An 18148-nucleotide genomic window follows, 5' to 3' on the forward strand; every position below is an offset into this window, starting at 1 on the left:
GCAGGGTATTCTGCAGAAAAGAAAACCAAATGTTTTACTTTATTATTCTTTCCTTATTATCAAATGAGAATAGAAAAATAACAAGCATTTTTTCCACTCTAATTCTGAAGAAAAATTAAAATCATTCTAAAATTTCTGATGAAAAGAAAACAAATCTTTTTTACTTCATTATTCTTTATTTTTCATTATTATTAACCGAGACTAAAAAAAACCACAAGCATTTTTTGCCACTCCGATGCACGAGAAAGGCAACTTTTAAATATAATTCTGAAGCAAAGATAAAACTTTCCTAAATTTCTGCAGAAAAAACATCCAAATTTTTTTACTTCCCAAAAGAAAAATCTTTCTACAAGAATTTGGCAACGTTCTGCGACAATGTCGCCGTGATTCTGCATAGGGGATTTTATGTTTCTCATCAAAATAAACTAAAATTACGTACATTGAAAATGCAATGCAGGAGAAAGAGCTACACATATAGAAAAGAAATTTTTATTAATTGTTAAAAACAAACTAATTAAAGAAGATTGAAATAACTACTAATTAAGAATTTTTTCCTATCCACCAGAGCCGCAGAGAATTGTCTGATTTTTCAGTTTTAGATGCAAACATGTCATCATCCTCATCACCTGGAAGGAGTGGAGGGACCTTCCTCTGACCAGACGATGAACAAAGGAGTGGAAATGTAGGATTTATACTGAAAAAGAAAACATATTCGATCACTTAAAAATATTACACATCCTTGTATTTAAAGGTATACATAAGTTTTAAGGGCCTTTAAATATTTATTTACACTAAAAGAATTACTTCGTACAAACTTTAACCCCTTAACAGTGACATATATTTCAGAAAAATGTTTAAAAAAATTTTAACTGTTTCATTTTGCTCTTTATATTATTATAAAAGTTAGAAAATGGTTTTTTATTACAAAAACAAAATTTTTAATGCAATGACTACCGTATTTATAATTTTTACATACACATGAAAAAGTAATGGATTACACACACATCTTATTCAATTAGAGCAAATGAAACAATATTTTGAATCTAAATATAACATAACTAGTGTAATATAATATAAAAACACAACAATATGATTTTCAATACATAAATTTTACAAATCTGATATATCCCAAAACACGGTACTGCACACAAGCCCATATCCCACTCTTTGCCCTCGACGGAAGTTGCAATCGGTGAAAAACTAGGACTACTAATGCCATCTATTAGGAAAATTTTGAATTAAGTATCCTAAAGTAGAAACTAACTCAGCTCGGGCTTCACAAAATAGAAACATTTTAAATTGAAAATTTAAATTTAAAATTTTTCTCCTCCCCGAAGTGAGTTCGGGCATCACAAATTTTGCAAGTCGTAGTTGCCCGAACTAGATTCGGGCAACATTGGTAAGGGGTTAAACATACGGAAGAGAAACATACCAATAATATCTTATTTTCATCTCAAAATGTCTAATATAAATCGAAGAACTTGATTTGAAACCCATAGAAAAAAATGTATCCTAGAAACATAGCAATTTAGCAAAAATTAATATGCCGATATCTTATTAAAATTTAGCACGCTTTTGCAAATAGAATCATCGCTTTATTAAATCATTTAACAATGGATTTAAATTTTTTTTTTAATTTTTGGCACAAAAAAATTTATTTAAAATTAAATTATAATGTTATTAAAACTGTTGTGATTAGATTATGTTGTATTGTGATTGTATTATGCTGTGACTGCTTTATAAAATTAATTGCACTTTAAGAAAAAAAATTGCACAATGTCTAGTCAATTTATTTCTAGAAGTAGTATTCAATCTTGCTATAAGATCTGTGCATTCATTTTTCAAAAACAGTTATAACAGATTGCAATAAAGGAATTCTGAGAAAACTCTATTTTCCTCAAATGGAAAAAGCTTATAAAAGACCTAAAGATTTCTTGCCCTTACAATTTTATTCCCCCCCCCTCCCCAAAAAAAAAGAAATTTTAAAACATGTGTAACTTAAATTATTTAAAAGAAATATATTGTTATAAAATAAGAAAATTATCAAAGGACATATTTTACCCTACTCAAAAGTAAACATCATTATTGTGCTAAATATACAAGTAATGATCATGTTAGAAATGCTTTAAAAATACCTAAAGAGCATTTCATTGTTTTGCAATATTGAAAAGAAATTTTACTAATTAAGATTTAACTGCACATTAGCATAATTAAAGAAGAAAAAATAATTTAATAAAACTATTCAATAAACAAATTCAACGAATCACGAAAATGAAACAAAGATTATTTAATCAACTTTGCGAAAAAAAACTCCATATAAATTGCTGCTGTTTAGATAAGAATTTGTAAATTTACACATAATTATCTTGTTTGTGAATTTAGATACTGAATTTATTATAAACTAATTTTTACTGTGTGAATGATATTTTGAGATTTGTGTTTTCCAGCAATTAATACAATTCAGAGTAACCAGAATACACATATGAAGGCTTAGCTGATTACATTTAGAAATGTTTATCTGTAAAACATAAATAAAATATTTAGTATTAGTTAGAACAGTAAGGCATGTTGATTCTCTTAATATGATCAAGAGAGGAAAAAAACCTTCGTGAAATCATTTGTTATTGTTTGGATATTATGCATGATACAAGTACAGGGTACGTAGCCAAATCCTTCAACCAAAAATAAGCACCTTTTTAAGTACTTTTTAAGCACTATATACATTAACAAAATGAAAGATAATTTTCAAAGACTTCACATGATCATGACAAAATAACTAGTTTCTGACAAAGAACTCCTTTCTTGATTATATTAGCAAGGATAAAAAGTTCGAGACATTTTTCGGTTCGATTTCAGAGGGTGGAAAAGGAAGCCTGGAATTGAGAATATCTTGCAAAATGAAACAGAGTTGCACCACAAGAGTGCAAGAATCTCACCGAACCCAGCTCAGTAGACGCACATGCGGACTCGCAAGTATTTAATCAAACTTGTAAAATGATTGGTGTTTTTATGCGCTATGAATCAACAGTACACCAAAATTGATAGTAGTTGAATGAATTGAGAATAATGTTGAATAGAACAAAGTGAAAAGCACGCTTTTGTATAATACGTGGAGAAAATCGATATGGTAAAGAAAGAAAAAAAATCTCATTTTTGTAAAGGCAAAATTAAGCACTTTTTCAAAACACCCCATGAAAAAAGTAGCTTTAAGGGTTTTTAAGAAAGGAAAATCAAAAATAAGCACTTTTAAAAACACTACGCACCATGAAGTAGCGTTTTAAAACTAAACAGATAATAACACCCCTGAAACAAATAATTAAATTTCAATCCGAAGTTAGCTCTTAAATTATTTCAAAGCTTCAACATATAGTCCCTGGCCAAATTATTAGACGCACTATAAGATTCCATGTAAAATCTTAATTATCAGGTGATACTATACAGCTGTATTGCTTCTACGTGACTGAAACCGGTTTGCCGTTGTTTATGTTCGGGTTTTAATTGGTTAACATTGTAATGCAATCAGTTAAAAATAAATACAAACAGGGAGTATATAAAAAATCTCTTGAATAAACACCCATTACATGTATGTTTAAATATAAAAGTATTGCCTATAAACTAGTGCATATCATGTAGTTATTAAAAAACTACAGTGTGTCTAATAATTTGATCAAAATATTATAATATATTAATATAATACCTGATATAATAAATATTCCATATTTATATAATATATCCTCGAATTTATACTCTATATATCACCTAATTTATTTCATTGATAGACTAACGTAAACAAGTGCAAACAGTCTGTGTAAAAACAATAAAGCTGTATAGAGTATCACCTGATAATTAAGATTTTACATAGAATCTTAGAGTGCGTCTAATAATTTGGCCAGGGACTATATATTGGGAAGAGAGAGAAAAGAAAGAGATACCTAATTCCATTGACACAATCATTGTGAGCGAGAAAGAACTGTGTTGGTTCTAGAACAGAGAAATCCTGTGGGAAAGTTTCAGTGTTAGCCTCTTTCCATGTATCCCATACACTTATCACACCATTAGTGTTCCCAGATACGACATAACGACCATCCCTATAACAGAATTTCAACATACCATTCAATACATTATATAACACAACAACATTTAATTATTTATCATTTTAATTTTTAAATAATAAGTTATGAGCAAAAAGAACAAATAATTTTAAAAAAATTAATGAAAACTAGCAGATAAACATTGAAGTCGACTGTAGAACTAAGGAAATTAAAAATACAAATCGAAAAAAAGCGAGAAATGTTCAGTAATGAATTTTGCTTTTTTTCAGCTCATTCCAGAAAATTTAAGTAATTTTTTAAAAAAATTAAACACTTTGTTATGAATTTATTTTTTGACTCATTGTTTCTTTTTTATCTGATGTATCTTGGTTACATTTAAATTTTGATGAATTTTTGACATGAACTAATATTAAATTGCAAAAATGTTAGGTATATTCCAGAGATGATAAACCTTTTTTGATTAGTTTGTCAGCTAAACTACAGGTGATTATTAAGTGCCCAACGTAACACTTGATATATTTCTTTTTTATTAATAATCTTATAACAACTGCTTTGATTTTAGAACTATAAAATTACATTGTGAAACTTTTTCTGCTATTTAGTTATTTTAAAAGGATATCGAATAAACAGTATTATAAAAACACATCAATTTAATATTAAGTATCTTAAATGGTTTGCAGTAAGTGATAAAATAAAATTAACGTTCTTATTGTTACATATTTTTAATTTCTTATAACAGATTTGCCACTCAAATCTGGAGAAAAAAAAAAGTCCCTGTGTTTTCCCTGTACATATTATACACAATATATAGTAAGAGGAAACACAACAATCACTGTGCTCTTGTCTGAGCCATAGTGATCTAACTATACTAGTTTTAAATGATGGAAAAACTTAGAGAAAAGAGGCACAGAAGAACATATTTAAAACAAATAATGCTATATTAAATTATATAGTTTAGTACAGCTGAAATATCATCTTTAAATATGCTATAGATTGCACTTTTAGTGGTTACCCTTTTTAAAAAGATGGAAAAAATATCTTCGCAGTTTGTAAAGAAAAACTTAAAATTCATTGCATTTTTCCTGTTATTTTAGGTGATTTTCCAGGTTTCCCCCCTGAGGAGTGGCAACACTGTATTATAAGAAAAAAATCAATATAACAATACAATTCAAAATCTAATGTTAAATGCATTATTTATTTGCTTAAAAAATGGCACTATCTTTAAAATGCTTCATTAAATAAGCATTTAATTTTTCAAAATACATTCATCCCTGTAATTACACACATTTAATTCCAAAAGAGAAATTGTAGGTGAATCTTATCAGCCACATCGTTTACATTTGGGTCTTTAACAACCACAAGATTCAAGGTGGTTTCTTACAATTGATTAAATGAAATTCCTTTATGAGAACACTCGCAAACAAGCGAATGAAGACTCAAACGTTGTGCAAATTTACTTAAAAATGTTTTTGCTTTAGTAATTTTGAAGTAAAAGTCAATTTCTAATACAATATGGACTTTCATAAAAGAGAGATAGAAATCATTTTGGAAAATCGGGGTTACCACTCATATCAAATCTGGAAAAAACAATTCCCTGTGTTTTCCCAAGTGTGTCTCATAATATTATACACAAAATATTACGTCCCTGTGTTTTCTATATTAAACACAATATATTAAGAGGAAACACACAATCACTGAAGCTCTGGTACGAGCTGTATGGGACAAACTATACTAGTTATAATTGTTGAAAAAACTTCGAGAAAAAAGAAACAGCTGGACATACTTAAAACAAATATTGCTATAGTAAATAAAATAGTTTAATATAACTGAAATATCATCCCCTTAAATATCCCATAGATTGCACTTTGAGTGGTTATTATTTTTTTAAATTACGAAAATAAGAGACAAAATTACCTGTATTTTCCCAGTTTCTAACGAAAAACTCAAATTTCCTTGCATTTCTCCTGTTATATTAGGTGATTTTTAAATTCCCTGTATTTTCCAGGCTTTTTTTTTTTTTTTTATTCTCCCTGTGGAGCGAACCCAGAAAATTATATACCTTCTAAAATTGTATTTATTTCTGAATCTATCTTTAATGGCCGTTAATATTAGGATTTTTTTTTGTAATGTTGTTTTCATTGAAGGTTAGAACCTACTGACACATGCGACAAATCTGTCATCTCTGGTCTAAACTATTTAGAAAATAGTTGTACCATAAAAAATACAAGACAAATTTTCAATTACAAATGATCTACCATTTTATATATTCTTCTAACACTTGTGTTCATTTCTGCTGAAACTTCAATTCATAACATTAATATTCAAAATTGCAATGCATTATTTAAACGGAAAATAATTTTAAAAATGCATCCTGTTTACAAAAAATATTTCTAGCTTTATAATTTATTTTGTAAAATTCTAGTCCAAACTGCAATTTTAAAAAAAATGGGAGAGAACTTACAATTAGTACATTATTTAATAACTATTTTAAAAATGAATAGTGTTAATGGTAAAAGGTGCTACACGACATATTAGTGAATTCGGTAACATTTTCAGAACATAGAATAGCAAAAAGTTTTTTACAGAAGATCTTCCGAAATTAAAAGCCATTTTATAGAAAGGCATGTAATTATGAAATTTTTAAAAAAAATTATGTTTATATACATTCAATGAGCAGAAAATGATTTCAGACTAAAAATTTTAACATTATTAAAGTATTCTTTGGTAAGTGGTTTCACTAATCTCTTAAAATGCAAGTTCTTAAAAACAAGAATGTTTAAACAATTTCTATACTGATTAACTGTTACATACCTTTTAAGAGGCAATAGAGCAGGTTCTTTTTTTACTTATTATTTTTATTTAGAAAAACTGATTTATCAAATAGGGTGAAAAGCCACAGATGGGAAATTTTTTGGTGGTTCACAATAGGTTTGTGTTACATTCATTCAAAGCGTAGCATTAATTGTTATTTGATTTTTGTGAATTTTGTGAAAATTACCTAAAGTCTAAATTTATAGTCTGGACTCTTTGTTAATAACATTTCATTTTTAAATATCAATTACAGTTTACTTCATTATTTTCCTCAAAAATGAAAGCTTATAAAGATATACAAAAATTCTATAAAATTTTAAAAATGTAAACATTTGATTAAAAATGCAAAAGATTTTTCTTAAAATTAATATCATTTAGTAGTACATTTATTACTGAGAGACGATGGGCATAAATATGAATAAGTATTCAAATTATTCTTTTTCCGATATAAAATGTTAAAAAAGTACACTTTGATTGAAAACATCACATAGTTATGAAGTTTATTTTATAACTAATATCATTTAGCAGTAACCTAGCTACTGAGTAATATATTGTTTCTTTTTTCTTATCTAAACATGTTTTCTACGAGGAAAAAAGATAAATAAGTAAATAAATATAAATATTTTCTTCCAATTCTTTATTTATATATATATATATATATATATATATATATATATATATATATATATATATATATATATATATATATATATAATAAATAAGTAAATACAAGAAAACACGAAGAAAGTTAAGAAAAACAATAAGTTTCATTTATTGCACTTAAGCTGCAAGTAAACAGAACTCATTAGATAAGTTAAAAATGAAGAATAAAAAAGAAAAATAATAGACATTCCCCCCCCCTTTCTTTTCATATGTCTATTATTTTTCTTTGTTTTATTCGATTCTTATATATATATATATATATATATATATATATATATATATATATATATATATAATGTACAAGATAAAATGTACAAAATATATTCTATAACTAAAAAGCTTGTATTTATTTTAGTTTTGTAAGAATAAAGGTACCTGCTAATATCAAAATACATTCTTTGATTGGTGGTACAATATCTTTTCATGCAAAATAAGACTTCACCCAAATTTCTCAAATCCCAACATAAAATTTCATTATCCTGAGAAAAAAGTATCATTAATGAAGTAAATTGATTAACAAATTAAATTAATAAAATCAAAATTCAATTCATTTAACAATTCAAAATTAATGTAATAAGATATTTCACAGTATTTTATGAACATAAAATAATTTTCAGTATTCTTAGGAAAAAATACATCGATAGTAAGATTAAAATCAATTAATAAAATAACAATTCTTCTAAATAAATAGGATATTTCAATCATCAAGAAAAAAAGTTAGCAGACATTAGAATTAAAATGAATTATCAAAATACCAAACTATTTTATGTATTAATATAGAATTTCCAAATTGAAAAAAAAGTGTATGAATATCAATATTAAAATCAATTAACAAACTAAAGTAAATAAATAAAACATTTAAGATTTTCATGATGTAGAATAACATGTTATTACTCTAAAAAGTGTGCAGGTATAGGTATTAGACTCAATCAACATACAAAAAAAGATTATAATCTAACTTTTTAACTAGAAATTTTCAACTAAAACTGGAAAAGAAAAAAATATTCAAAAAGAAAATATTGGACCAAGATTTTTCTAGATTTACTAACCATATAAAGCAATTTTTATTTGCTGCACCAGATTACCGACTTTTTAATATTTTAATCCATTTTTGATAGGAAAAGACAAATTATTATGTGAATTATCTTCAACATCTTTTTGACCATTTTGGAAACACTTATACAACTCAAAAACTCATTCACGTATAAAACTATCATTGACATGTATTTTTGTAATAGGGCAACCCTTTTTTTTCCTAGTTCCAAGATAAATATCATGATGATCAGTTGCTCTACTGCTACACTTTCATCTTTCAAACAACAGCTCTTTAATACTTATTTCTTTACAGACATAGGAGGCGCACATTTCAAAGAGAAAGATTCAAGCTATAGAGCTATTGGATGTTCATGTTTGCACAGCATAGTTCTTCAGCCATGATACTTAATAGCCAAACGTCATATATATATATCCTCACTTGCAAAAAATCCTTTTTGCTATAAATTTTCTTGTTAAAATTAAATTAAAAGCAAGATTTCAACATTTAATTTTTAATTTAATACAATCATCATTAAATGAAATAATAAGATCGGACCTGAAATCTGAAGAAACTAAAATTCCATATTAGGTATAAAAATTGCTAATTAGTTGATTGCTCTCATATTAGACAATGATATGAAAAACTAACTAAGAGAAAGTTCTAAATTTCTTAAAACTAAGTTAAGGGATAAATGAAACAAGGATAATTGAATTGGGAGCAAAAACAGATATGGAAAAGAATCTACTTCTATTAATCACTGCAACATATAAAACTAACAGAATTTAAAACATAAGAAATTGCACTTGTATGATTCTATGGCACACGAATGCAATATGACAAAAATATTCTGATATCACATCTTAATTCAAATTGGACAGATATTGATTAATTATACAAAAAAAAAAATTTAATGTAATGGATATTAATTAACAAAATGTAAAAAAATTTTCTTTACTTTTCTTCCTCCGCTGTATAGAAGATTGCCATCAGGTGAAAATTGTAAATGGGTAACTCCCCCTTTTTGACCTTCTAAAATACATTCCAGTGAGCCATCGGGTTCGGAATATATACCAACTGTTTAAAGGAGATAAAAGAAAGACATTAAATTCTATGTCCAATATATATATATATATATATATATATATATATATATATATATATATATATATATATATATATATATATATATATATATATATATATATACAGTGGTGGCCAAAAGTGTGGACACTTTTTGAAAGTTTCATGTTTTTCAACTTTGTGTGCTTGTAGAATATATTAATTTTCACTTAAATACAAACGTTTATATATCAAATTGAAGGTAATTTAATGTAGAATTTAATAATGAATACAGTATTACAATATCTGTATTACAAAAAAAGTTATGCAACTAATAGTAAGATCTATCTTAGATTTGCATTTTTTTAAAGTGATACTTACACAATCAATACTTAGTAGGATAACCCTTATTTTTTAAGACAGCTTCACAGCGTCTTTTCATCGAGTGAACGAGTGTTTGGAGTTCATCTTTCGTAATCACATGGTGCCAAGAATCAATTATAGCTTCACTTAGTTGTCTTTTATTGGATGGACGTTTTTTTCGTACAAGAATTTTCAAACGTCGCCACAAATTTTCAATTGGATTGAGATCAGGGCTGTTTCCTGGCCATGGTAATATATCTATGCCTTTATTTTGAAACCATGCTTGGCATACTTTTGCTGTGTGGCATGGAGCTGAATCCTGCTGAAAAATAAATGGTGCGTTGTTGGAGAAGAGATCCCTGATTGAAGGTATCAATTTTGGTTTCAGGGCAGTTTCGATGTATTTTTTGGCATTCAGGATGCCATGAACCACTTGAATTCGGCCCACACCATCTGCAGACATACATACCCAAATCATGACATTTGTTGGATTTTTTGTAGTTGCTTCAATGCAATCAGGATGAAGCGCTTCACCTTCTCTACGTCTCACGTATTTTCTACCATTTCTTCCAAAGAGCGATATTTTACTCTCATCACTCCAGATTACTTGCTTCCATTGATTTTCTGACCATTTAATGTGTTCTTTTGCCAACTTAACTCGTTTTTCGCGTTGCTTTTGATTGAAATATGGTTTTTTCCTTGGAATTCTAGCTTGTAGTCCAAATCCTGATAATCTTCTTCTTATTGTTCTTGAACTTACTGCAATACCAGCTGCATTCATTTCACATCTAATGGTATCTGATGACATTTTTCTATCTTGAAGGCATAGCCATTTAGTTTTTCTATCGGTAGTAGTACTTGTGCATTTTTTTCGGCCTGATTTGGCATCCTGAGTGCCAAAAAATACATCGAAACTGTCCTGAAACCAAAATTGATACCTTCCATCAGAGATCTCTTCCCCAACAACGCACCATTTATTTTTCAGCAGGATTCAGCTCCATGCCACACAGCAAAAGTATGCAAAGCATGCTTTCAAAATAAAGGCATAGATATATAACCATGGCCAGGAAACAACCCTGATCTCAATCCAATTGAAAATTTGTGGTGACGCTTGAAAATTCTTGTACGAAAAAAAACGTCCATCCAATAAAAGACAACTAAGTGAAGCTATAATTGATTCTTGGCACCATGTGATTACGAAAGATGAACTCCAAACACTCGTTCACTCGATGAAAAGATGCTGTGAAGCTGTCTTAAAAAATAAGGGTTATCCTACTAAGTATTGGTTGTGTAAGTATCACTTTTAAAAAATGCAAATCTAAGATAGATCTTACTATTAGTTGCATAACTTTTTCTGTAATACAGATATTGTAATACTGTATTTATTATTAAATTTTAAATTAAATTACCTTCAATTTGATATATAAACGTTTATATTTAAGTGAAAATTAATATATTCTACAAGCACACAAAGTTGAAAAACATGAAACTTTCAAAAAGTGTCCACACTTTTGGCCACCACTGTGTATATATATATATATATATATATATATATATATATATATGCATATATATGTAGGATAACCATTAAATTAAGACAATGGAAAAACCAATAAGGATGATACTTATCATTTAATATTTAACATAAGTTCACTTAGACATGAGTTACACATGAGACTCATTTTTGTACAACACAGGTTTGCTTTTACATTTCTAACTGACTCTTCCTTTACATCGAAATACTTCTAACAGCTTAATTACAGAGGGAGGGACATCTATAAGCCTTTGTTGGTTTTCTGACACAATGGTTGTTTTGCTTGTCACACACAGATATATATATATATAAACAAACATAATAAATAAAAACAAAAAAACACGAAGAAAATTAAGAAAAACAATAAGTTTCATTTATTGCGTATAAGCTGCAAATAAATAGAACTCATAAAATAAGTACAAAATGAAGATAAAACAAAGGAAAATTACAGATTAATGAAAAAAGAGGGGAAAAGTCAATTAATAAAAATAACGAAAAATGGGAGTAAAATAAAATCCGAAAAAAAAGGATCGAATTCTTTTAAAAAATCCGGAAAACAAAAGACACATGCGGATATAATCGTGTGGGCTGATGAAAAGATTATCTTTTATTTTCCGGATTTTTTAAAAGATTTCTATCCTTTTTTTCGGATTTTTTTTCTGTTGTTATTTTTATTATTAATTTTCTTTTTCCCCCTTTTTTCATTAATCTGTAATTTTCCTTTGTTTTATCTTCATTTTGAACTTATATATATATATGAACTTATCTATATTATATAAAGATATATATATATACATTAGAACAAGTATGCTGCTCCCAAAATCAATAATAATCAACAAAATTTCCCAATAACTGATATCTTACTGAATAATAAAGGTGGGAAAAAACTAGTATTTGGCCTTACTTGTTCTTCTGTAAGATCCGGCAGCAGAAATATTTTTATTGGCAGAAGAAAAGGCAAAACACGATATGATACCACTTTGTCCACTCTTTTTCACTGAAATGGGCAACAATTAAAATATTTTAATAAATTTTATATATATATATATATATATATATATATATATATATATATATATATATATATATATATATATATATATATATATATATATATATATATATATATATATATGAAGCTTTAGAATTTTTAAGAAAAATTTAATTATAAAAAAAATTACTCCATTTAACAAAATTAAATAAAACCTTACAAATTTTTTTTCTTCCTTAAAATGGATCTTTTTAGTATAAAATTTGAACTCATCATTTCTCTATCATAAAATGAGGGTCATTGTTATTGAAATGAGTTTATCAATTACTAAAAACTTTTTAAGGTTTGAAGCAAAAATCTTCCTCGACTAAATTGGAAGATAAATTATAAATTTTGAGGTCACTGGACTGAATTTTATCATAGTTTTTTTCAAAAAACGTTTCGTGCTGCATAACAGGAAGAAAATGCTACAGACACTACAAGAAAAAAATTGAATCTTTTTTCATAGGGGCAGTATTCTGTTTCTTCTTAATATGCAAAATAAATTTTTTTTGATAACTTTGGTATCAAAACATTGTTTGATATGAAGTTATGTATATTTGGTAAGTGTAATTATATGAAAGGCCCTATTTGAATACAGATCATTAAAATATATCTTGATTTTGTTTTGCCTATTTGATCAGATTTGTAGTTCTTTCTGAAAGATAGCAGAAAAAACTACAGTTTTATTGGTAACTTCATTGAATCTGAAAATTGATTTCATTTTATTTTTTAATCAGTGGAGTATGATACAAATAAAGCCCATTTATATCCTTGATAAAAAAAAAATAATATTTTTTGTTGTAGAAATAAATTTGAAAAAAAAAATGGTACAAATTTTAAACAAATGTTACAAAAAGAAATTTAATTTAAAAACTTCAATGAAAACTAGTTCAATACCAGAAAAACATGACCTTTATAAGTAATCAATATAAGATTATACAATTTAATTTAGAATAAAATTAAATACTTAACAATTAACTTAATAAACAAGTGGAAAACAAAAGTTGAGTGTGAATGTGAAGAACTAAGTTGAAGCAAAAAAGTACAAAAGTATGTATAATTATGATAATACAGTGATAATAACAGCTATTGTAACTTTAGATCTAATGATCTAAAGTTACAATAGCTGTTCACATTTCAGCACTTGATCTTAATAGTTCAAAGAAATGACCTGAAATATGCTACTTAATTCGTGCAGACAATATTTTAAGTTACGAAATCAGACACAAAAACGTACTTTCTCCGAATAAACGTGCCGTTTTTTCAACAGATTCGGATTTTGGACCCTCAAAATATAGGGGTAGCGGATATCTGGGAAATATGGTCCCAATAGTTTGGTCAGGAGAGCTATCCAAAGTTTGAACCCCTGAATGATAATTTTACTTTATGCGTATTTTAATATATCGCGAGAACTTTTTAAGCAAATTAAACATATTTTTTGTAAACAATTAGAATATTCAATTATCCAAAGAATACTTCATGCAAAAATATTAAATTGTAAGATACACACTTTTTTACATCATTTCAAAATATGTAATTTTATACGACAAAATACAAAATTTGAGGGAAATCAGTCAATAATTCCAGAGAAATCGAAAGTCGTACTGTTAAAATTCAATATTCTCAAGAACTATTCAACTGATTTTGCTCAGATTTCATATTTTGCCATGAAAATAATGTCAGAAATTGTTGACGAAAATTTAACAAAAATTTTAACTATTATTTAATAAAATAATAACAAATAATATCTGTATAATAAACTTCATAAAATAAACTTTAGTTAATATTCATAATATAATAAATATTTACTAAAGTTTATTTTTTGTATGGAATTATCTGGATAAATGAATTATATAATTGGATGCAAAAATTTTTCAATTCGTTTAAAAGTTTTAGAGATCTGCCGAAATACGTAAAAAGTAACATTAAGGGAAATTAAGGAGAGCAATCCAACCTGACCAAACTATGGGCACCATATTTTCCAGATTGTGGCTACCCCCTTCATTTTAGAAGTCAGAAATCGGAATATGTCGATAAAAGGTATGTTTATTTTGCAAACAAAAAAAATACAAAAAAACACGTATTTGTGTTTGATTTTGTTTAACTTAAAATATTGTCTGGGCCAATTGAGTAGCATATTTGAGGTCACCCCCTTGAACCATTAAGAATGAGTCCTAGAACGTGAAAATTCAGATATGAGAACTAAAGTTATTCAGGATAGTCCATTTTTTTGTCACCCTGTACATTTTCTCTTTTAAAAAACACTTATGATTTTATTTCAATGCTCAAATTATGCATAAGGAGTCACAATGGAAAACATTATAAAATTGCATCGATTTTAACTGCGTAACCACAATAATCATAGCTGCCAACCTTAGAAATAAAAAATTAGGAACACTATATGCGACAAAATTATACGCACCAATTACGAGAGAGAGTAAGACAGAAATTTAACTGTAAAATAATAACATTAATAGACATATATTTAAATAACTTATGTAAATTAGTAAAAAAAATTATAAACACTATCTTTTGTGGGAAATTTATAATATTAATATTTTATAATTAGGAATACCGGTATAATAGTTAAAGAAACAACCATTTCCTATTAATATATAATTATTCTTCTCAAAATTATAAAACACAGGTAAATATTAAACTACATCATAAACAAATATTTCTGATGCAAATGTTTAAATACTACAATACATTTTTTAAAAAATAATAATAGTTGTTTAAGATTCAATTTAATGAAATGATCAGCAACAGCTTTTGGAATAGTATTTTCGAATACAAAGCTGCTAAAAATTACTTCTGCACAATAATCACGATTGCGGCGATCAGAACAAGGGATTGGTTTAAAAGCAAATATACTGCAATTTTACGAAAATTTGGATTTTTTATAAAAAATATCAGATTTGCAGATTTGATTTAAAAATTAGGAACAAATCCGAAAAATTCTGGACAGTTGGCAGGTATGAATAATGAATCATTGACTAAAAAATACAATTTGTAACGAAACAAAAAGCTTTGAAAATTTTTTAATTTTGAGAGCTAGGCAAATTAAATTTTGAGAAAGAAAAAAAAAAGATTCATAATTTAAAATTTTCTTAAACAATTAATATTGGTCTATGCAAGTATGTTCTCTTGAAACTCGAAAAAGAGCAACCGATAATATTAGAAGTTGTTTATGACTCAACAATAATAACGAATCAAAAGTCACCAGAAAACAAACTTTTAGATGTAAAACTAATCTTACCAAATGTGGGTCTTTCTTCACAATTCCTTCCTGGTAAATCAGTATTAAAAACACGTACCATCTTATCGAAACCACAAAATATTCTACCACCATCAGCATCAAAACTCAAGCTGCGAGCTGTTGTAAGTTCATCCTGTGTGAGAAAAGCTATAAAAATCAAACAAAATGACACTTAAAAATAATTAAGACATTCATCTCAACATAATCAATTGTGATAATAATATATATGCGTGTGTGTGGTCTATTAATAGATTCGGCATCTGCAAATAAAGAGTCTTTAACTATTATCCTTGAAGGAATCATCAACTTCCTTATTCAATGGCAAAGCAAAGGAAAATTTCTGGCCTTTAACTTTTATAGATTTTAATCTAACTAGTTATCTAATTATTTAAAACTATCTAATTAGTTATTCTTTGTCTTGTAATGATGAATGTAAGCAACTCCAAACTATTGATGTTTTCAATATTAATTTTTATACTTGTTTTTTATTAAATTAGTTAATTGCTAAATTAATTATTGCCCTTTTTCCGCATTTGCCCCACAAATCACTATATATCACAATTGACGCAAATGTTCTACAAACGTCACTAAAATCATACGCAAGAGCGACAAATTTGGAGCATGAAAATTTGCAAAATAGCAACGGAAAATAGTTCTTCTGATTCAATTCTATGCAATTAAAAAAAGTTGTTATACCAATTTCATTGTTCTATGCATGGTACGGAACTCAAATAAAAGGTATTTAAATTAAATAACTGCAGGTTTCTGGTACAAAAATATTTAAATTCAAAAGTAGAAATTTGAAATACACATGTTGTGCTTTGTATAATTGTTCATTAATAAGATATGTTATGCTCCTTTGTAATTGACAATATTAAACATTTTATAATTTTTATACAATTAAATTTTAATATAATATTTTATTAGCTTATTACTTTCTCTGCTTTCCTCATTCATTTATTTATTTTCTCTCAATATTTTAATCTCTATATTGAATCTATTTACTATTATTATTTTAATAAGTATCAATCATTATGGGATAATGAACCTAATTAGTTTTAGGGTGTTACAGATGACAATTAATAATTTTCGATGTGTACCATAACTGAATTATGTAATTGTAAATTGTTGTCTTCTCAAGTTTGTCAACCATATTAAGTTTCTGAACCACTAAATGAATACCTGGGTGGTATCATCGGACTACTAAATTTTGATTGCTGGTGTGAAATCAATGTAGGCATATATATAATTGTTCATTACTTTTATTTTATAATAGTCATTTAATTAAAAAAAATCATTTCTCCAATTACTTAAAAAGTTTAAGTTTGAAATGCATTTTATACAATTAATATGCACTTATCAATATTTCAACAACTAAAACAGATCAGTCGAAACAATCATGTATAATAGTATTACTGTAATACAATAAGTTTATTTATTAAAAAACAGAACAGTTAAGCACTTAGTATTTATTAAGATGGTTACAAAAAAAATGGTTTTATTAGTGTGAACATGTTATGAATAATCAAAGGAAACAGAAGTGGTAAAATAATAATATATATACACAATAATGTAAAAACATCATTTGTAAGCTTGCTATTTAAAATTACTAGAAGACGAATTATTTTTTACAAAAATAATAGACTTTCATGTACCTCAAACTTTAACTAATTTCTTCACCCAAACTTTTTAGAAGACAGTTTCTTAATTTCTCTAGAAAATTTCTCAACTTTTCCCTCATTCCTGTTCCCTGTCCTATTTCCCTGTTCTCATTGATTTTCTTGTTCTGTGGTCACCCTGAAATTATTTCTATGATACACAAACTATATTTAGAAAATAGAAAAAGAACAAACTTTTTAAAATATGTAATTAATATTAAACTATTTAAATTTTACAAAATATTAATTAAATTAAAATTCAATTTCCCTCCAACAAGACAGTCATTCACTATTTTGCCTTATATTTTTTTAAAATAAAGTCTATAACTAAACAACGTGTGCAATGTTCAGACGTTTACTCCCATTTCTGTGTACATAAAATAAAACTAATCGCATTTAAAATATTAAAGTGGTTCATGTAGGATTTCTATCACAGTTTTGTAATAAATTTTATTAGCAAGTTACTTTTGTGAATGAATTTAACCCAATCTAAATTTTTGTGAAAAAGTATAATTTCAGTTACAACCATTTTTTATAGAGTTTAAAAAAATATACAAGATATTCAACAAAAAATTAATTCGACAAGAAATCAATGAATGTTATATACCATGTTATACCAATATACTCTAAGCTGTGCAAAGTGTAAATTAAATAATAAAATTGATCAAGCATCAATATTT

The 18148-nt window shown here is 26.7% G+C and overlaps 1 protein-coding gene across 1 annotated transcript in view; it reads right to left on the reverse strand.

Annotated features, from left to right (window-relative positions):
• Window positions 1–475: 475 nt before the first annotated feature.
• WDR79 (Telomerase Cajal body protein 1 homolog) overlaps window positions 476–18148 on the reverse strand; it is a 33914-nt gene continuing 16241 nt past the window's right edge. The window contains exons 5-10 of the mRNA XM_016072224.5: window positions 15811–15943; window positions 12423–12515; window positions 9518–9636; window positions 7902–8005; window positions 3933–4088; window positions 476–694 (exon numbers count right to left, since the gene is read on the reverse strand). Coding sequence (XP_015927710.3) covers window positions 541–694; window positions 3933–4088; window positions 7902–8005; window positions 9518–9636; window positions 12423–12515; window positions 15811–15943 — 759 coding nt within the window. The 3' untranslated portion in view covers window positions 476–540. The remainder of the gene's footprint in view (window positions 695–3932; window positions 4089–7901; window positions 8006–9517; window positions 9637–12422; window positions 12516–15810; window positions 15944–18148) is intronic.

Source organism: Parasteatoda tepidariorum, chromosome 10, assembly GCF_982258835.1.
Source record: "Parasteatoda tepidariorum strain Cologne lab strain chromosome 10, Ptep-v5.0, whole genome shotgun sequence".
Classification (NCBI taxonomy): domain Eukaryota; kingdom Metazoa; phylum Arthropoda; class Arachnida; order Araneae; family Theridiidae; genus Parasteatoda; species Parasteatoda tepidariorum.